Genomic DNA, 23,036 nt, shown 5'->3' with positions numbered 1-23,036 from the left:
CTTCAACTCGGTGTGTACCCTACAGTGGCTTTGTACAATTATTTCATTACAAAATGCATTTCACGGTACTTGTAGTGCACAGCTTACCACACTGTGTGGTGTAATCCCAACATATGCCATCGTCTCTTATATTTGATAGACCCTCGCTCCACACTGCTCCCTATTACTGTAAGTTCTCTTAAAGCAATAATGAAACAGCACCAAATAAAATCAACATAAAAACACCCTCTTTCTGCAGCACGATAAAACTCCATTTCCCTTCCACAGGTACACACCCCACTCACTCAGAAACAAAACTCCATTTCCCTTGCACAGGTACACACCCTACTAATGCAGAAACAAAACTCCATTTCCCTTGCACAGGTACACACCCTACTAATGCAGAAACAGAACTCTTCTTCCCTTCCACAGGTATACCCAGGCTAGACTCAAGCATCATTGCTTCAAGCAGTGCAAATAAGCTGTTTTGTCTGTTTTGTGATAGCACTTTGGAACTACTAAAAGGTATGACTCGAGTGAGGTCTCTACCTTCCTCTTCGCCTGCCCTCTGTCGCATGCTTCAAAATGCGCCGCCAGAGATGTCTCCCTGCTCCGCCGTTCTGCAACGGAGCAGAACCGCGTGTGACAACGCGTGACCCTCTGTTTGCTAATGCCTCGTCACAGCCCGTCAAAGACACGGCCACGCATGGCGGCTCGGGTTCAAGCGCCGTCTAGCATTACGCATTAATTGCAATTTAGACAGAAATGAAATTCAGAGAGAATACACAAAGTCACGTCCCTGCTGCTTTACAAGCAATATAAATAAGATCCCACCAAAAACAAACACACATATATACACATTTTCTGAATAAATGCTCAACATGTATGGAAATAATACATGCTAGATTACATTACTAACTGGCATTCAGCAGACACTCTTATCCAAAGCGACTTACATTAGTTACAGTATTTTTACAATGTTATACACTTACATAGCTGGATATTTACTGAGGCAAGTGTGGGATAATTACCTTGCCCAAGGGTACAACAGCAGTGCCCCAGTGGAGAATCAAACCGGCAACCTTTTGGTCAGGAGCCCTGCTCCTTAACCACTATGCTACACTGTCTTCCAACTCAATAAGAAGAAACGAAAACAGCAAAATCATATCTGCATAATAGCAGCTATAAATCGGTGACATTATATTACCATATGTTCTTCAACAGCATCATCTTATGAAAGTCTAAAAAACAAACCAGTGATTTGATACTAACCCCTGGATTCAATTAAAACTGCCAAGCCGTCTTAAGCAAAGAAGCTATTCATTGAAAACAAAACAAAAATAAACCTTCTGGGATTGGTCCTGCACCAAGCAATAGAAGGACCTTTTTTCCCTTACGGTGGCTTGGTAGTTACTTGTTGAATCCAGGGATTATTATATTTTAATATGGAGCTTTTCCTTTTGGCACTGAATAGCACTTTCAGATGACATGATGGTTTTGACTGAAAGCAGGTGAAATTCACATTTCCATTTACAATTCCAACAAGTGTCAGGACATGATAAGGGAGAATGTGATTGATGTTGCCTTTTAAAAGACCATCATCCTACTTCAGACTGTGGATAGGGCAAAGCTGAGGGGAAAATGCTCTTTGTGAGTGACCATCTTTCACCATTTCCTGACCCTCCCTCCTCTCCTGTGAGGAATATTTTACCACCCTGAGAAAGACAGTCAATTCCATTCACAAATTCACAAAAAAACATATTCTGGTTTAAATTTTCATTTCTTAGGCAGCCATGTTTGCATGGACATTTCAAAGAGAAACTGAGTAAACAAGAAAAGGTCGTTCTGAAGGAGATTTTTTAAAAAGGAAACTATCAGATATGAATAATGTGACTTACAACAAGTCAACAAGCCCATCAAAAATGATAACCGGGGAGAATTAAATATTCGGCTGTGAAAGAAACATTATTTTAACATGCTCAAGGCACTAAATTGGACACACTGATTGCTTGCCTTTATTTACCAAATCAACATTCATGACTGTTTACTCTGAAATACTGTCAGTCAGGGAGAAACAACAGAGAAAAATTCATTTAAAGAAAACAAGTGAAATTTGAGATCGGTCACAGTTTATTTTCAGCCTGTTTAAACAGTTTGGAAACCTTTTATAAGTATGTGAGCATGTATTTATTATGCATGACACATTTACAAAATTGTACCAATTGTTTGTATCTTATAACAAGGTGATTAAGTAAATACCACACATTAGCTGACAGAAACAAACCCTCAATATAAACCTATTTTATCTTCTCACTATCTGTTTGTAACCTATTGAAAAGAAAATGTCATGAGCCATGCTTAATGAACAGGTAATAACACATTTATTAACTGCATTTTAACAGTACAACTACACCCATGAAATAAAATATGAACCAACATCGTACTTCATTGTGAACACAGTAGGTTATACTGCTCAGAGGAGATGAGGGAGAAATTATATTTAATTAAAAATGCAGAATGCAATGCATGCCTTTTTAATGCCAGAGCCTTTAAATAATACAGCATATGGCATATCCCATTTGTCACATGGCAAATCTATACTTACCAGCAGTAGAATAAAGATGCAAACCTTCTGCCTTAATTACTGAGAACCGGAGGTAGAGCTCACACCTTGTGCATGGTGAATTAAAGCTTTTCAGGGAAATTAGAAATTAGATTTTTTGACTACTTTTTGGGTAGATTTGTAAGAGAGTTAATTATCGTATCTGACAGGCAATATGCTACAGTAGCTAAAAAGGTTGTCAGACTCGCTCTGGGGAAGAGGTGGAATGCTAGGCATAGACTATGACCAAATCTACAGTTTGATTTGTCATATAGCCACAAACACCCTCAAACCCGTTCACCACTCAGCTCAGGAACAGAGGCATATGAGTTCTGCTTTCTTTGGCAGCAGAGGCCAATGTTTACAGGAAACTCCCAATGAATAAAATTATAACTTGCTAAACAACAGTATTACACTTTCTGGTATCTGAATTCATGTCGTATTTAGCACCACAGTAAACTTATGCCAACACCCCTTGATTTGCAAAATGATTAATTTTGTTTTCTTTTTCACACCTTAAAGAGAATGAAGCACACGTCTTCCAATCATGCACACAATATTACACGGTACTGCAGAGATATTATGAGTTAGCATCACGAGCCCAGAACAAGTACATTCACGGTATTGTCCAAGTACAATTAGTAATGACGTATTTACGAGGCGGGACTGTGTTTCTGTTTAATTTAAGCATGTTATGCCTGAAGTCTCATGACTCCATTCTGCTCAAGTAAGGCCCTCCTGGTTTGCGGGATTTGAAATCTTTGTTTTTGGCACAGGCTCAAGCTAGCCTCTAGTCAAGCGGCTCTGGACGCAGAACACATTTCCTCCCTCAGTTAACTTTATTGAGTGGCACTTCAAGATGCCTCCAATGCTTCTTCAGAGAGATTCAATGCACTGTGAGTGTTTCTGCTGTTCTTAATGCTACCTCTCACAAATAGTCAAAAAACGAACCAAAAAAAAAAAAAAAACAGTGCCAGGTGTCCGGGGACAACTCCTGTCCTGCCAGACTCTGTGTAAGGCGTCTCGACAGCGCAGGGGTGACCTATTAAACTGCCCGGCTAAAATCACTTTCCCGCTATCTGACTCACCGCCTGCCTCCCATGGTGACGCGCTTGATGTACTGCTCGCAATTTGTGCTTGTGCCCATTTATGGAAGCAGGCGCGTGCCCCTGCTTTTAATGATCACCGTTTTGTCAGCGAAAGGGCACCACCTTCACAGAACAAAACGACAACAGCGAGATGACAAGAAGTGAATCCGCGGCAGGGCCGTTCCGCACAAACGCCTTTCGGTTTCGGTGAAACATTAACGGGTGCTGCAAGAGGCAAATCGCATCGGGCTACAATCGCTCATCCCCCGTGACCGAGAACGCTTGAATCCGGCCGCAAATCCTGCTTCGGCAGGCGAGATCCTGTAAATTACGCAGAGCTCTGTGGAGCTGGCTGAGGAGGGGGCTCCCCCACGTGACACACAGGTGCTGGTGATGAAACTGTACCGCAGGTGTAGTGGAATCTGAGCTCAGGCACAGTTAGTCACCTACGCATGGATCTGCTTTTAATAGCTGCCACCATATGAATGAAAACACATTCACACATATGTGTGCACGGAAGCTGGTAGAAAGTGGTAGAAAGAGATAAATGAAGACTTACTTGCAGACAGGCAAGGTAAGCTACTGTATCCTTAGGTAAATTCCAGGCTGAATGAATGTAAGCATCTATTTTTGTTAAAATGAAAAGTAGGCAATACTTTTGACCTTTTTAAATGATTACCCACACAAGGTACATTCCATCCGCTGAAGTACTGTATTGCTACAGAATTTTATCCATCACTATAGCACTTTCAAGTCCGGCACACAAAGAAATGATGCTGGACATTTTATGAAGCCGTATGGCAACACTCTCAGCAAAAACAATTTTAAATTCTGTTCCTGCAAATCCCTGCAAAAAAACCCTACCTTGACCCTACCTAACTTGCTTAAACAACAGAGCTTGCCTGATGAAAAATAAAATAAAATTAAGATCTGAACATGCTTTTATGATTATGACAGATGGCAAAGATTTAGTGCAAGCCATCAAGCCTTAGCTAACCAGACAACACAGGGCCAAAGATGTCATGAACCCAGGAAAAGGTGGTGAAGAGAGCTCTGGAAAACAGTAGAAGAGGACACAAACAGTGGAACAGAAACACAATCACAATCAAAGAAAAGGAAATGGTAAGAAATGGAAGTGTCTATCAGTTCGCTGCTGTGTCCATAGACTGTTAGGTAGCCACAGAAATTGGTATCAGTGGGTCCTGGCAGGCTATGGAGAGAATGGGTAGATCTGGGCATGCTCAGAATGGCTGGCAGACCATACACTCTTGTACACTCTTGCACTGTGTCTCGCACAATCATCACAATCACAAGCAAAGGTAACAGATTTGTGCGTGTGTATTTTATAGAAGTGATCCACTCAGTATTTCTGCATCTGAGTGAGGTATAGTGACAAAAAGTGGATTATATTGTGAAACGAATGTAAGAATTCTGCATGCTAAACCACCAACTGTATGTAAGTTTTCGTTTTTTTGTTAACACATTCATCTGGCCTAACACATTCAATGGGTATTGCCATTAGTCTTAAACACACCACAGTCTGCAATGCAAAGACTCTGATGGTAAGTGAACCGAACATCGATGTTGTCTGTGTGGTACCAAAAGCCAAAAGTGGAGACTGCTTTGTTTGACTGAGGATCCTGAAATCATTTCCAGCGAGCGTGGTGGCAGAAAACATCACCTGGCTGTAACTGTTGAGCATGTCTAATGGCAGAGGGTAGGACAACACGTTACGCTCTACCAACAAACCAGGAAAATACGAATTGCTCCCCTTGCTTTGACATTTTTCCATTAGTCCTGTTCTTAATCTTCTCCTGTGACTGATGTGTTTGCCATCACTTTGTGACCATCATTGAAATGTGAAAGGAGGAGGAGAATACAAAGGTGATGATTTCCATCATATTAGTAAACAAACACCTCTCACGGACCTGATCACATTAAGCACTTCCTCAGTGAGCCACCTGACACATCCGAGGGCTTGCCCGATAAATAGCGTTTCTTTCTTTTCTGGCTTTGATAACTAGAGTACCTTTGAAGGCCCAAACACAAAGTCACAAGGTGAGTTCTGGTCGTTTGTTCATTGTTTGTCATTGAATACAGGCCTTTGCTAAGCTACAGTTCTGATCCTAACAAAAACACCTTTGGGTGTACACAACTCATAAGCACCGCAGAGCCTTTACAATTCTGTAGTAAGCTGTCGGGGCCCAAAGGAACACGGAGGTGTGAGGGTTTGTCTCTCAGAAAGGGAGAAGAAAAGAGGAAGTGAGAGAAAGGAAGAAAGCCAGCGAGGAACGCTTCACGGGAGATTCGATTATGGCACACAAGAGGACACAGAGGAGGTGCAGAGACCTTGGTGCACCACGGGGTCGTGAGTAATCTCTGCTGGGTACACCTCCAGTGTTCAAGACCCTGCCGATTCTCCATACACACGGTGGTCCTGGAGGAGCTAGGGCACATTCTCAAAAGGGAACAAAGTCCTGTATTCAGCCTTAACTGCAGTGCAATTTTTCCTAAAAGTAATCATTATATTTAGACTGCCAATTTTTTTTTTTTTTCCAATCCATAGTGAAGGAAAGATTTTTTCTTGTAGATTTTCACCTTGTCTCACACAATCGTTTTAAAGGTAACACATGGGTGTGTATTTTAGGCATCAACTTCACTATTTATATTTGTCTAAGGAAAAAATTTTAAGCATTTAAGCATAAGTCTTATGATCAAAATGTCTTTGAATGCCTGTTTCCCATGACCTTAAGTAGGTGTGTCCAAATTAGGTGTGTTTTTACTTGTACTGTATGTCTTGAAAATGGGTTTAAGAAGGTACTGATGGTTTGGAAAAGGAATAGAACTGTTAAAAAGTTTTGTTTGTTGTCAATGCATTCATTTACAACTGTATTACTATTTCCATTAGCCTTAAACACACTGTAGTCTGCAGTACAAAGACTGTCGTGATATCTAAACTGAACATCAATGCTGTCCAGCAAAGTATTTTTTTAGTGCCCATATCACTAATAATAATAATAATAATAATAATAATAATATTGATAATAATAATAATATCCAAAAGTGTTAAAGAGCTTACTGTGTATGTACGTGTTAGGGTTACGTGTGTGTGAAGCATGTAGGTATGCATGCATGTGTGTGTGTGTGTGTATGTGTATCTGTGGGTGTATAAAGCATATAGAGAAACAGTACTGTGAAGAATATACTATGCAATGTATGCAAAAAAAAATGTGCCGTGTTTTCTGGTGTAGACAGTGAAAAGGGTGCAGTTGGGGCAGGTAATTAGACCTGAATGGAACACCAGGTCCTTGATAGGAGTGGCGTTGGTGGGCCAGTGTATTAACAAGGACGCAGTGCTACAGGAGGTGAAGTCCATTACAGGACACTGAAAGATAAAGTCCTGTGCTCTTGTGGTCATTAAAGGCCAAAACAGGATTCTGGGTAAGCCTCTAAATTGTCCTATAATTGTCTATATTCCAAAGTGTTGTTACCTGGGGGTAATACATGTCAGTGGTGGAAAAGGACAAAGTACTATGTGTGTGTGTGTTAAGGAGGCAGAGAGGACAAATTGCTAAAAATACTATGAACTGACTGACTGTGCATGAGTTAAAGCCAGGCTTTACCCCTACCTCCCTCCACGCAATCTACACTGTCCTAGAAAGCCCAAAATACAGCCTCATTCATAAAAGTGCTTCCTGTCGCTATATATAGCAGCTCATTTTGCAATGAGCCACCTCCAGCCGCTTTGCTTGTGGGAACCTCTACACACGCACACACACACACACACACACACACGTACAGACACATGCACCCGCGCATGCGCACGCAAAAACACACACCACACACACACACACACACTTCTACAGCAGCACTCATCTCTTCATCCCTGAGGCCCCTGCCCCTCATCTCTGCTCTTGCTACAGCAGCTTTAAAGTTAATAAAAAAGCATTAGTCATGTCCCTGCATCCGAAGTCCTGCTGCGTCTCACAGGCAAGGGGTGGGGGTGAGAGCTGCCAGCGCAGCTTTGCAGCGCGCACCCTCCACCTTCTCCCGCGATTCATTAAAACGGGACCATGTTCTTTCTTTTCTTCTCCCCTCCTTTCACATCTCTGTGCTTCTAAGCGTTCTCCGCAGCCAGCGAACACTCGGCTGTCCGCGAGTGGTTCTTCCTGCCAGAGCCACAACACGGTGACAAATGGCTCTCAAACTCAAAATACGGGAAGGGGCAAGTAAGCCGCAACAAGCAGAAATAAAAGGGTTTCTGTCTGTGAGCTGCATGCACAAGGCTCTCCTTCCAGAGAGCTTCACTTATGAAAGAGAGAAGAAAAATTTCTCCCCGAAAGCGTGCGAGATCGAATGCAAAGGCACAGAACAGACTGTGCTGGATGTCATCCATCACTTAGTGACACCGTGTTGTGACAGCGAGAGACACCGCCAACAAAAAGGTCCTCATATCTGAATGACTTTTCTGAGAGGCACCCAGAGGGCGGTGCAAACAGACGACTTTTAAGAAAATTAATGGAAGATCGCTGGTGATGTCCCCACATCCTCGGGTCTCGGCTCTTTCAATTTACGGAAGAACCATGTGGTTTCTGTGAAGTAAACAGCTAATAGGAGATCAGTGAGTAATGGACTGTGGCAATCATTACTCCAAACTAGACAGAAATGTACAGTTTGTTATGGGGCTATCGGTCATGCTGAGTAAGATTCTGTTCCCTGTGCTATTTATTGCACTGGACGAGGAAAACTGATATGCCTATATGTGCATGTATCTCTGCCTGTTATAGCATGGCTGCAATAGGTGATATCTGTGTTCAGTAATGGCAAGTTACTAATAGGTGGATAATAAATTACTAATAAGTAGATGGTGTGTTACTAATAAGTAGAAGAACAGAATTATCAATATCAAAATAAAGACTATTAGAACTTTTTTTTAAAGAAAGGTCTTGCATTTTGGTTATTATTAGTTAATGTTAGCTACATAGCTAGCTTTAATGTGCAACAAAGGGCATATATTTGTTTTAGGTCTCCTTTTGGCTTAGACAGTATTACATGTACATGTCTTTATTGGCTCTACACTTGGAAGACCAAGTGTTAATACCTGCGTACCTGCCATTCCAATATAAATATCAGGTATGTGGTCTTGCCAAAAGCAGCAGATGTTTGATTCATCTGCATCTAAACAGTGACTCTAATCTGCTTGTTATTAATCTCGCTGGTCTTTTTTTTCCTCCGTGAGGGAGATTAATCACTTTGCCCCGAGACCTGAAACTCACAGAGCCACACTCTGCGCCAGCACTGAACTTTTTATTATTCCCTCTGAAGTTGATTAATGTTGTTTTTGTCCCCCTACTTCTCTCCACAATATGCTCAGATTCATTATGTGTTTTAGATGTGGGCTGCATTAACAAACTCAGGACTCATTACTTTGGAAAAAAAGCATAATAATTCAACGGAGAAAGCTAAATGAATAGGGGGCGGGGTGTGGGGGTGAGGGGGGGGGGGGGGTGGTGGTGTTTTGTCCAGGAGAAAAAGCGATGAAATGATGATTTATTTTACAGCCTTTTTTCTACTAACTGCAGGCCGTAAAACACAGAAGCCTTTGACGCGCTGGGCGTTGATTTGATTAATCCGTTTTGGGCTCGGGGTCCGCCGGAGACGCGAGGGCAGGGCGGGGCTCGCGGAGCGGCACGTCATTCGCCCTGGCCGCGGGCAGGGGGGCGGGCCCATCCATCACCCGCGCCCGCTGTCACGGAGCCCTCTCGGCGGTATTGGCGGCTCCGCGTTTTGATGGAACAGCGGTCTTGGCGCACAGTTCGGGCAGGCGTTTGGAGAGCCATTGATTGGGGGATTTACACAGTGATGTGACAGCCCTGTTTGGTGCAGCTCCATGCCCCCCCCCGATCCGCTCCCCCCATCGCTCGTGGAGATCCAGAAAGCGTGGCCAGGCCTTGCGTCCACCAAGTCAGACCTCCAACAATCAAAGAGTGAGATGCCTCTGCTACACCTTCTCATGACTACCTAATAAGGCACTATGGAAGAGACCAACGACCATATAAATAAAACAAAATAACAACAATAATAGTCATAATGACAACATTATTACTATCAGTCATAGCCGTAGCAACAGTTGCAACAGTAGTACAGTAGTAGCAGTAATAGTAATAGTATTAGCAGTAAGAGGAGTGGCCGTAGTGGGGTGGCAGTGTAGCATAGTGGTTAAGGAGCAGGACTCATAACTGGTTCGATTCCCTGCTGGGGCACTGCTGCTGTACCCCTGGGGAAGGTACTACCCACAATTGCCTCAGTAAATATCCGGCTGTATAAATGGATAAAATTGTAAAAACCTGTAACTGATGTAAGTTGCTCTGGATAAGAACATCTGCTAAAATGCAGATAATGTAATGTAATGTAAATTAGCTGCAGTGGCAGCAGTAGTGGCAGTATTGCAACATCTCCATGAATGGCTTCCCTCCAGTCCCAGGTATATCTCCAGTGAAGGGGCGCCGCCTGCTTAAGACGGTGTGTGGTTGCCAGCTACCACCACTGCAGTGACACAGTGGCCAGCTACACTTGCACACATTGCAGCAGAAGCAGAGCGTTAGTGCGTTCCCCTGTGAAACGCACTGATACACAATGCAGTTCGGCCACAAGGGGGTATTTAGTTATTCTATCCACAGACAGCACTACTATTATTTCATGCTGTATTAATTTTGTTACTTTTATAATCATGAAATTAAGACCAGAAACACAGAACAGAGGATCCAGCAACCCCACAACGCTCGATTGGCGAGGGCACTTAAGGAGTGTGAAATAGGTGAGGCACAATACCTCTTCACTACCACCACTTTTCATTTGTTTTGCTTGATTGAGAATCATTCAATTAATTAGCTGAATCATTCCTACCAGTCGGCAGCTAATTCCTTCTGTCTACATGTCATCTCCTGTGGTAGAGTTCTTTCTCTTTCTGCCACATAAATACTGTGAAATAATGAGACAGTTTAGTAAATTTGATTAAATAATTTCAAATAAAGGCTTTTTAACTTGGAGGTAAAATATCCAGCAATTACACAAGCTTGGAAGGCAAAGCACAAAGGTAGGCAGGGGAACAAACTCCATTCAGAAGATGGGAGCATTTTCCTGAGTGCTTACATTGCACAGACTTGGTCCGGGCATGAAGAATGGCGATCAGATAATCAATGAATGTGTGCAAATGCTGTCCAATTTTCCCATGAGTAAACATTACATTACATGATTGACATTTAGCAAAGGCTCGTACCCAGACCAACTCACATGGAATACAATTTTTACATCTTATCCATTTACGCAGCTGAATATTTGCTGAAGTGATTCTGGGTAAATTATATTACCCAAGGGTTCAGCAGCAGCGCCCCGGTGGGGAATCAAACCATCAAACTTGTGGTTTCAAGTGCTGCTCCTTACCACTATGCCACACTGCTGCCACCAGGAAGCCTCAAGAAATGCATTTTGAAAATGAGTAAAACACTAAATTTCACAGACTATTCAGCATTTTGGCCAAATGAGTGATAATCGAGCGACACAAACAAAAAAAAAAACAAAAAAAAAAGGTGGCTGGCGGCAACAATCGGTGGGAGAGGTGAGATCCGTACCTCACCAGTCTCCAGGTCAGCGGCCGCTGCAGTCGAGCGGCACGTAAGGTAACACAGCTAATCAGGCCAGCGCGTGAAGCCTGTTGTCTGCAGCAGGTATTGATCGAACGTCTCATCAAAGCTTCCGCTGAATCGAGGAAAACGAATGACACGAGACAGAGGGTGCCATTCCTTTCTATTTCTCAAACTCACTCTGCAAGACATCTAAAGGACAGTGACCTACCTAAGTGTTCTACAGGCCTTCAAGAAACGTAAGCTTGTTGCCATGGTAGATATTTCTACCACGTGACACCAGACAATGATACTGATGGACAGTGGGGCTGGCTGCTGATAATTTCGTTGGATCAACATCAGATTGCAGGATGCATATTATATATATACCGCATACAAGTTTGTTAATGCAGCATCAGAATGCAGTTTAAATGCCTGGTTTCTCAAAATAAGCTAAAAGAAATAAACAAATAAGTACATACAATGCCTGCAATGCGTATTCTCACTCACAGCGTGAAAATCTTTGCAATCAAAAGGGTGTTTTCTCCATTGTGATGCTGGGTGGTGTTAAACACCGCAGGAATACGAAACAGAGTTAGCTTTCAGGGTATATCATTCAGATGAACTGTTTTTTTTTTCCATCAGCCTTAAACATAATCTTTAAATAACAATGATTCATTCATTCATTAAAATCCTTTTCCCATTCTCGTGTTTTCTCCCCTCACATCAATCCTGAAAAAAATGCCATGCAAACAGTTATGCAAGGCCAATCCCCTGCACTTCCCGAGCATTCATTTTAACTTCAGCTATTTCATTTCCTCTCGGCATCTATTTCCTGTGAAGTATTTCCCACCTGGATCGATTAATGTCTGAATTTAAATGCCAGGGTTCCCCTCAAAAAGCTCTCTGGCTTCAGGGACGTAATTAAGTGCTGCAGAAATTAACAAATCATCAAAGAAACTCCAGGCTCGCGGTATTATTATTTTTAAAACTTTTGACTCATTGCTATTCTGATAACTCCATCAGGCTGCAGCCTTGGACCGAGTAATATTATTCCGGTCAACTAATCACTTTGTACGAGTGTGCTCCCTAAGTGAAGTTCTAAAGGAACCCGATTCAGAAGCAGAGAGATTAGCTGAAGCGGCAAAGCAGTGCGGCTGAGTCCATGTGAGGGCTTCACTGTGGCTCTGGGGCAGCTGCGGCCATGAGAGATGTAGAACGGGAAAGGAACCTGTGCAGCCACACCAGGGCAGGGCAGGTGAGCTGGCCGATCGCCCTGCGGACCAGCGTCCAGCCTCAGCATCGTTACCACATCAGCACCCTGACGGTGCGCATCGGCTTCAAAGTTATGCTGGAGTCTCCAGGACCAAGGACAGCGATAGTTAGCTTCTGTGATACACTGGGGCTTTCAGGACCAAGGACAGCGGCGGTCACCTTCCACGCTGCGCTAGGGTCTTCAGCACCAAGGACAGCCAGGATTAGCTTCTATCATATGCTAGGACCTTCAGCGCCAAGGACAGCGACAGTCACCTTCCTTGTTACAACAGGGCACAATGTTGGCCTGCCTCTATGCTATGCTATGCTAAGCAGGGCCATACACAGGGAGCATTGCATGGCCTGCTAATATCCCTTTTAGCTCTGAAGCTGTGTTTCTTCATCAAACAGGCACGGAAAAAGCAGATCCCGCCCTCTTCATAATATAATTCTTATTTCTGTGACACTCCTCTTATTTAAAGACTGAAAGACTTAAAGATATGAGGAAGTGCAGTCAGTCCAAATGGGGGCGGGGGGTTGGGGGTTGGGGGGGGGGGGGGTGAGTAAATGATAAATATGACTAAATATGAGAAATATGACTTATGTTGTGAAATCTATTTACATATTGAGTTTCATTTCAGACACACAGAAATTCACTCATTAAATCTATGTCTCTTTTGGGATTGTTTTCCGGAATAATCATCTGCTTTCGAGTGCAACATTAAATATTTATTGGGCGTTAATAAACGATTCATTATTGATGCTCTCGGAGGAATAAAACAATTCCAGAATAATAGGCAGAGTTTAATTTCAATTTGAAGTTAATTAAAATTTACTTTCTGTTGCGTCCTTTGTTCAGTGGTTTAACTACAAGCAGATTAACTAAGTTTCTGCTTTTTATTTCTTTTCTTTTTTTTTAGGAATTCAGAATGCCTCACAAAAAAGACAATGTTTTGACCCCAGTCAGCTTTTCGTGTCTTCCACTTAACTTAACGGGGACTTATTTTTTAGGAACACATGGTAACTACCACAGCCTTTTTAGTGAAAGCAGCCTGGTAGAGAGTACTACGATGACCATGTCCCCACCTTCAACCTCTTTCGACTCACCAGATTGAGGACTGAACAAACAGGCCTCCAAAACCTACCAAAAATGAGTGAAATGCAAAAAAAATTCAAATGACCATTATGGGTTGTCTAAAAATAGATCCAAGTCTTTCATGACTTCCATATCTGAAAGCTGACATTCCATCCTCATATACACACTGATGAGCCAAAACATTATGACCACCTGCCTAATATGCTGTTGGTCCTCCGTGTGCTGCCAAAACAGCGCCGACCTGCCAAGGCGCGGACTCTACAAGACCCCTGAAGGTGTCCTGTGGTATCTGGCACCAAAACATTAGCTGCAGATCCTTCAAGTCAAGTTCAAGTATATTGTGAGGTGGAGCTGCTGTGGATCGGACTTGTCGGTCCAGCACATCCCACAGATGCTCAACCGGATTGAGATCTGGAGAATTTGGAGACCAGGGCAACATCTTGAACACTTCATCATATTCCTCAAACCATTCCCGAAAAATGTGTGCAGTGTGGCAGGGTGCATTATCCTGCTGAAAGAGGCCACTGCCGTCAGGGAATACCATTGCCATGAAGGGGTGTTCCTGGTCTGCAACAATGTTTAGGTAGGTGGCGCGTGTCAAATTGACATCCACATGAATGGCCGGACCCAGGGTTTTCCAGCAGAGCATTGCCCAGAGCATCACACCCCCTCCACTGGCTTGTTCGCGTGCCCATTGTAGGCGCTTTTGACGGTGGACAGGGGTCATCATGGGCACTATGACCAGTGTGCGGGTATGCAGCTCCATACGCAGCAGGGTGCGATGCACTGTGTGTTGTGACACATTCCTCCCGTAACCATTATTAAAATTTTCTGTAACTTGTGCCACAGTAGACCTTCTGTTGGTTTGGACCACACGGGATAGCCTTCGTTGCCCTCACGCATCGATGAACCTTGGGCGCCCAACACCCTGTCGCTGGTTTGTGGTTTGTCCCTCTTCGGACCACTGTGGGTAGGTACTCGCCACTGCTGACCAGAAGCACCACACAAGCCTTGCCGATGCTCTGACCCAGTTGGCTGGCCATAACAATGTGGCCCTTGTCAAAGTCGCTCAGGTCTTTACTCCTGCCCATTTCTCCTGCATCTAACACTTTGACCACAACAACTGATTGCTTGCTTACCATCTAATCTACCCAGACCTTGACGTGTGCCCTTGTTTGGAGATGATCAACGTTATTCAACTGTGAGAGGTCCTGATGTTTTTGGCTCATCTGTGTGTGTGTGTGAACCTCCAGCCTTCTGGTTACCAGTCCAGCTTCACACACAAAGCTAAAATAGCACCCTACAGGCAGGCAAGAAACAGGGCTGTGAGTTTCTCTCCACTTTATTGCCCATCAAGGATTCTGATGATTATCTACCCAGCACGGCAGCAGCTTCTGCATTTGAATTAAGCAGAACTGAGGAAGTAATTCCAGAACATGACTAATCAGTTAGGGGGATTAATGATGAGACTGATGGTTTGATTCTACTTAAATCACGCCTCTGATCTAGAATGCAGGGAACCTGAGAATGGACATTCATTACTCCGATGCAGGCATCCTCCACTGCTGCTGTTGTTTGTTGTATCACTACTTTTGTTTGGTATTTGTTGTTGTCACTTTGAAGTTGTATGAAAGCACTATGAGAGAGTTATGTTATATGTTATATGAGAGTTAAATTCCGTGTGTCTGTAGAAGCATGCTTGGACAATAAAGTTTGATTCTGATTCAGATTCTGACATGCCTGTGAGGTATCGAAGAGTGACGCGGAGCAGGCATATGGAAATGCATCCACAGGGATGTATACTTTCCAAAGGATGTAACAGTTTAAAAATTTAACACTGCCCTAGATAAATAAACAGCGACAGACCGTCAACTGACAACACGACATGAGTGCTTTCCAGTCTAAATGAACTATTCAGTCCCTGGAATCAAACGCAATTGAATAATTAATGACAGAGGATGAAAAGGCAGGTGAGAAAAACAGATGGAGAGGAGCTGATGGCCCTTGCCACAATGCACACTTTAGCAGCTCTCACAATCTGTAAAGCCTTTTGCCCGTCATCATGACATATATACGGTGATGCCAACCCTCTTTGGATTAATGACCCTTTAATAATGACCAGGATCTTCACCCCACTCCAGATGACTAATACCCAGTTACAGCTCCGCTTCCTATATATGTAGTTCAATGGCATCTCAGGGTCTACTTCCCTTTACAGTATAACAAAATGCATGTTCATATGCACAAGGCTATCGACTATAGTCTGACTAAGAACAAGGCCTTGCTTGCTGTGCAGAGGACTGGCTGACAGATGCAGCATTATATAAAATTACATTTTATACAGTCACATATTTGCTACCCACCTGGTTCTTGCAGTTAATCTCTGCTTATTTACAGACACATTGAGAAATACACAGCCTGATCTTTTCATTTCAGATAAATCTGCAACTTTTTTTTTTTTTTCTCCTTATCCAATGAGGACAGTGAGTAATCGACATGGCCTTTAAACAAACCAAACAAAAAGACTTTCCAGACAGGTTTCCACTGATCCATATTCATTTGTGCTCAATGGCAGTCCGTTTTCCCGGGTCCTGACGTCTGCATGCACAGCTGACAGCTGTATTAGGGAAGAGAGATTAGAGATGTTTGCTTTCCAAAGCATTGCCAGCAGGCGTTCCTCCCCCACCAGCGCTGCATCAAGCCCACAAGGACCTCGAATATTCGGCGAAGATGTGGCAGTTTAGGCAGGAGAATTTGCGTCAGGTTTCTCATGAAGAGATAAATCTCTCTGTCCTATATACTTCATGGCAGATTTTAACTCATGTTTTGGTTTTGGGGCTCTGCTTGTGCCCTGAGAATTAACCTTTGATTAAATCAATTCATTACTGAGATGTAATACACAGAGAACAACACAAGGCTACTGGGTTAAAAGACAAAAAAACTATTTATGGACTTACAAAAACAGCCTTTTTCTTTGTCACACCGCGCTAAAATTTTGACAACAGTGGAAAAATGAAATCGACTCGCCCACATATATACGTATCAAAACAAAGGCCTTCTTTCTCAGTTAATTCTTGCAAATATGCTAAAACCAAGCTAAAGCAGACAGTATATTTATTACTGTTGAAGACAATGGCACAGGTGTTCCCTGATGATGTGCAGATGATGGCGATCACAAAGGAGGATTTCTCCTTTAAAGAACACCTCACTTCAAAGGCGAAAAAGGAAATACTGTGAATATTTAACAGCCATGTAAATTCTCTATAATAAGCCAGTACATCTCCACTAATGACTTAAATGGCAATGCAGACCCAAGGGAAAGAGCTTGGCTGGCTCAGCCGAACATTATAAATCTGCCTTTAAGGGGCATTTACTTGATGGGTGCTTGGAACGGCCAACTAAACACCTTCCCTGAGGTTGATTTTCAAATGAGTTTTGCTCCTCCAGAGAATTGCTCTGGAAAACAACTACAGAAAACAAATTACAGCCACATAAACTCTGTTAAAAATGAGTTTATGATGATGCAGCTTAAAAAAAAGATTTTTTAAAATGATTTCACTTCTGTTTTGAAAAAAGGGGAACAATAAATTCAATCAATCAAACAAAATAAATATCTCAATAATGAAACAAATGGATCCAAAATAAATAATTTACATATATGGTAAATGTTTACGAACACTTTTATGCACAGATTAAAACAAAATGTAAAAAGATAAAAACAAAAATGTCAAAATAACAGCATCCCAAGTGACCATAACGCATGATATAGGCACGACATCTCAAGTAATTACAGAAGTCCAAAAATAAGTCCTTTCACAACATGGTGGCACCACATGACCCGAGCCCTACCTTACAAAGGACTGTGGTCATTGCATACACCTCTTATAAAAAGACTGCACTTTAAAATGCAGTCCAAGAAAGCATGCTTCCATTACTTTTTTAATCCTTTCTTCACTTGCACGACTTTTACACAACACTTCAGCAAGTTCACTACGCTGACTCGCATGTGACCTCGGAGGCATTCCGTTAAGGTCACCAAGCAAACGCGCTGCTGTCCTAATTACAGCCGGTTCAGCTTCATCAACGAAGCCCACGACCCGTGAAATTCAGCTGCGGCCCTCTCTCACGGTTGCCGCTTAAGTGGACTGTGAGAAGGCACTCTATGTATATTGTGCATTAAAATCTTCATTAGGACTGTCCAGCTATAATGAATGCAGCTCTCCATAGTGCTGGCGCTCACACAGACTCATCACATTATCTGAAACCTTGACAGTCCGCACAATAAAACAGTACACTTTAATGAATAACCTTGTCGTCTTGATTGCTCTGTGTGGTACATTTGGTATTGCTAGATGTCGACAGGCATTCACACTGACACAGACTTGTTCATCCGCGGATGAGTAGTGAAGTTCTGCTTTGACGTTAACTGTTTCCATAGTCATTCCCACTTTCTAGACATCAGCTGCCCGCAGCTCAAAGGCCTCACAGCTATAAATGTAAGAGAATTCACATTCTTTAGGAAGCTGATGAATTCTACGGCCCTGTCTCAGAAAATAGTCTCAGAAAAGGCAAACACTCCAACGTGCGACCGCATGCAGAACCATGAGTTGCAAAGTACACATATGAAAGCATATGTTACTTACCATATTCATAACACACGCCCAACCTGTGAAAGCTATACATTTGTTCTCAGACCTTGGCAAAAAAAAAACCATGCGTTCATGATATGGTCTAGATGAGTTTTTAATGTCAAAGTACAGTGCCAAAGTGCCTCTAGCTACAAAACTTACTAATTACTGTATATGCAAAAAAAAGGGAGGAAAAAAGAAAAAAACATGGAACCTTCCCAGAAGGCATTGCTACCCGTTACAGTTGGACACATTTAAGGTGCCCTTCGTCAGCCTCTGCAGTTAGGAAATGGGTGGCGGTGTTGGTGTGCTGGTGAAGCAGAGGCACAGAGGAGATAAGAGCATAGCAGTGTTGAACTGGGCACACCTGTGCTGATGGAGCATGGGGGGGGGGGGGCAGGTGTGCATGCTTTCAAATCACTTTATGTGTTAAGATGAGCACTGAGTGAGGAGGTAGGCAGTTGAAGCTGCCAACATTGATTTTCTCACTGGAATGAGAGCTGGTCACTGGACGTAATGCCCCAGGTTTCAATCTCTTGAGGCTTGACAGCCATACTAATCCACATCCGCCTGTGAGTGTTATACCTCCAGAACATGAGCTTATATGATTTCACATCATCCAATGCCAGCGTGCAACAATAAGCAGTTGAGAATATGCTGGGAAAGCAATGGAAAACAGACTGAGACAGCACCGAGGGTTGAGACTGCACTGAGAAACAGTTGAGTAAGCGTTGAAGAGTGGTTATGACAGCACTGAGAAGCAGGTTGAAACAGCACCGGGGGAATGTACTTGCTTGGGGGAGGGGGGGTGTTATGTTATTTTGACCTCCGTAACCCACCTGACATCCCCGGGGTCCTCGGTCACCAGGACATCTGTCTTGCAGCTGGCGATGGGGTTGATTGACAGCTCAACCGGGGGCACCACGAAGCTCTTGCTGACTGGCAGCCAAAGGCCCTGTCCCAGGCTGTAGGAGGACCTGGGTGACAGGTTTACACAGACAGGGCCACATCAATGCAGACAGTTACGCCTTAATCACGCTCTCATCCAGAATGATTCATGACAAAAAGGTACTTAAGGACATTTAATAAGGCCACATAAACGCCAGTACATACAGAAAAAACGTGAGCATGTGCCAGGGTGTGACCTGATCTGTGTGCTGCCACTTAGCGGAATGGCGCATGTTATGAGATGACTGCTGCTACCGGTTGTGACACTGGTAATTCAGCATCAGCTCTGCTCTTAGCCTAACCTTTCTGTATGTCTGCGTTTAAGTCTCTCTGGATAGGAGAGTAAATGCCCATAAAAAGTAAGTGTAATATTTAAAAGTGTAATAACCAGTGCCATACTGAATACACAGTAAGTGCTACAATAGTCTAACTTTCAGTGCTACAACAGTCAAACTAGTGTCAGACTGCCACGATGCCCTTGAGTAATATACAGGAAAAGGCAATATTTAAGTGCTAAAACAAAGTGCAGGTAGGGGAGCCATGATGGAGCCTGAAGACATGGGTGTGAGGTACAAGTTTACGACTACCAGAAGCCCATACTGAAACACTGCCATTAAAGAGGATTTACAAGGCCTGTTAACAAGATGATACCTCAGTCACTGCAGAAGCACTGCAGAGCATTAGTTCAGTCCTGACTCCTTCCCATGTTTCTCTCACTGGCTCTCACTGCTGTTTTCTCACAGGTATTTTCACCTGCTCCTTTACTTTCACTTACTGGTTCATGTGTTTTTCCTGTAATCCCAATCTCTCGCTGCCTCCTTGTTAAATGCTTTGAGTATGAGGAAAACTGCTTGGAATGTGAGAAGAGCGATACGAAAACAAAACAAATTATCGTCATCCACTGTACATAAGCAGACCGGCGTGAAAACAAGGCGGCGGTTAGGTTTTTGAAGAGGGCTGCAATAAAGCAAGGCATTACTGAGCGGGTCAGGGCGGATTGCAGACAAGCAGAGAAATGACGGGGTTAATAAGACAAGCTCCGCTGGTATAAAATTACCCTCGCAGATGGCTGACAACTTCTCAGAGGCTACGCCTGATAAACCGCAGATACGCTGGTTGGTGCGACTAACACTGGGAAAGAAAGGTGCGAAGAGCTTGCAGACTCTGGCTTGTTGCACTCGGGTGCATCTGCTGCAGCTGAAAGTTGTCCTTGAGGAAAGCAGGGCGTTTTGTCTAATGCTAAAGGGTCATTTAAGCTAAAGGGGTCAATGGCTGGTTGCAAAGGTCACTCTGTGATACTGCTTTACAGCACTGTTGGCATAATGTTATTATTGCTACATACTGCCCAACACTTACCTAGGTTTAATTATGCATGAAACATAAAAATCAAATAATTACAATGCATTCTTAGCAGGTCTGTCATTGCAACTGTACAGTACAGCATGTTTTAAAGCATTAATCATAATTCATGTAGTCACTGGATGTTTATTGGTCTAAATTTAAATTGATGAGTTTGGGATTGACTGAGCTCATACTAACTTTAATCCACATTATTCCTATCCCTACATTAAAGCCTTATCAACAGCTTTTAATTGTATATTGATATTTGATAGAATGGAATTTGGAGAGGAGATATTGTGAGCATTGAGCTGGTGGGTGACAAAATCCTTCACATCATATCACTGGAATTACAAACCCAAGAGGTCTGAGTCAGGCTGGCGTCACCCACAGCAGTCGGCATTGACACGGTGTCATCCGCCGTGAGACTGCCAATCGATACACACATCCACACATAAATAAGACACTGATAGGCTGTCCCCTCCCTGCCCTGGCAAACACACACCCATGCGGCATTGATTACCTCTCCCTGTCCCAGGGGTGATCAATCAAACACTGAGACGCTTTATGAAACATGGACCTCAGGGAAGAAGTGTAAGCGACAGGTCAAGCGTAGTGAGTTAAATAAGCCGGAGTGAGTGTCAGCTTTTCCGTACCTGCCTCCACCTCAACAACTGGAGACAGCAGCACCACAGATATTCTATATATTACCCAGATAGTCAGCTCTGCGCTTCATACTCTAAGTTCAGTCTCTGCGTTGTTCACAGTGTAAATGTTCTGATTTGGTGCCTTGTTTTGAGTATTCTTGGAAGGGTGTGTTCTAGAACAACACATCAATTGCCTGCATAGCAACATAGAAGGTACCAGAGTGTACGGTAACTTGCTGGAACCTTCTGGATGAAGAAGCACAGAGAACAGAAGGGGTGAAGGAGCCAATCGTCCAGTCTTAAGAAACAGAATATCTGGGAATGCATTTTTGATAAATGCTAGTTTTGATAAATACAGTTTTAAAATTTAAGCACATTAGGAATTTGGGACTAGATTTAAAGGGAAGGGGCAGCTTTTGCCTAAAGACCTCCTGTCTCCAAAAACAAAGCCTGCCCTTCGCATACTCATAAAGACAAAAAGGCAAGTATGTGAATTCATTGAGATTTGTCATTTCATGTTTTATTAAATTCTAAACAGGACTTACTCCCAAAATGGCTATTGCCCACAGTTAAGTGTTTTGACCTATGATCTCCCACAGCAGTCAGAAATACACATTTGCAAGATAAAGGTTACCCTTTTGTCTTTATTCGCTTTATTTTTCATCTGTGGCCTTTTAAGTGAAATAGACCAAATTTCAGATTACCATAGTACTCCTTCGGGGACACAGCGTCCCAGGCTTTTGGACTGTGAGACTGCATTCGATTTTCTGCGTTCTCTCAGTAAAGGTTATTTCGTGCAGAGAGCCGTCCTGACGCCGGTGATGTCAAAACCTTGTGATTATGGCACGCTCCAAAGGGGGTGCCGATCAAAAGCGAAACCCTAAAAAGCTTGGGAGGGCGGAGCTCTCCTGGGAGGCTTCCGCATCGTGCGGTAGTGTCTACCTGTACACCGCCTGGCTATCGTTCATGCTTGCCTCGCAAAATGTCAAGTGGAATGCTCCCGTCGGGGGAAGTGACCTGTCACAAAGGCTGCCACTTAGAGCCCCTGAAAGCCCAGGCTCGAACTCTCCCTGTAGCCTGCTTCTTCGATACGACAGCCTGAACCTTCCTCTGAATGTCTCTGCAGAGTTGCACTCGACCCTGCTAAGGTACCAGGTGCGATGGCAGGGACTATGGAAGCGAGGTGAGAGACAGAGGACTCGGGAGTGCGTATTCATAAGTCCGTGAAACTCAGTCGGCGGCCAGACAGCTGAGAGCCACACGGGCACTCCGGCTACCTGTTCACTCACCTGAATATCCTCTCTGGTGCCTGCTGCCCGGTGACCAGGTCGTATCCCTTTTCCAGGTTTGTGTAGGGCCAGGGGCTATCACAGAAACATACAGAGGTCAGCATTAATGATAAAACGTCATGTATTTATTGCGATCTCTACTGGCCTTTATAAAGAGGGAATGCAGCATACAGCAACGGTATGGTTAAATAAGAAATTAAAAACGAGGACAATATTACAATAAACACATTCACATTTATGAAATGTAATTAAAATATATAATGTATTAGGACATAACTGCACTGCTCTGAAACCATTTCACTTAAGTGTAGCTGTTTTCTCTCTGCTTCTGTGTAATGAGCCATGCTCATTGGGGGAAGTCTAGGTAACTACAACTTAATGCTGTGAAGTTACTACATTTTCATCACATCGTTAACCATTGCCCTGGGCTCTGAGGTGAAGTACAACTCAAGTATTACCACATATGCAGTTTCAGGTACATACTGCAGAATATATTTTTCAATATATGTCATTTTGCAAAACAAACCCACCCTACATGCATATGG

The 23,036-nt window shown here is 43.3% G+C and overlaps 1 protein-coding gene across 2 annotated transcripts in view; it reads right to left on the bottom strand.

Moving 5' to 3' along the window:
* Positions 1 to 23,036, bottom strand: part of LOC118777460 (astrotactin-2-like) — a 286,377-nt gene that overhangs the window by 112,078 nt on the left and 151,263 nt on the right. For both annotated transcript variants that reach the window (XM_036528373.1, XM_036528374.1), the window contains 2 exons: positions 22,492 to 22,566; positions 19,109 to 19,246 (listed from right to left, as the gene is read on the bottom strand). In XM_036528373.1, the coding sequence (XP_036384266.1) occupies positions 19,109 to 19,246; positions 22,492 to 22,566 (213 nt within the window). The remainder of the gene's footprint in view (positions 1 to 19,108; positions 19,247 to 22,491; positions 22,567 to 23,036) is intronic.

This window comes from Megalops cyprinoides, chromosome 5, assembly GCF_013368585.1.
Source record: "Megalops cyprinoides isolate fMegCyp1 chromosome 5, fMegCyp1.pri, whole genome shotgun sequence".
Lineage (NCBI taxonomy): Eukaryota > Metazoa > Chordata > Actinopteri > Elopiformes > Megalopidae > Megalops > Megalops cyprinoides.
Note: the sequence above shows the minus strand (reverse complement) of the source record. Positions and strands in the feature narration are given on the sequence as shown.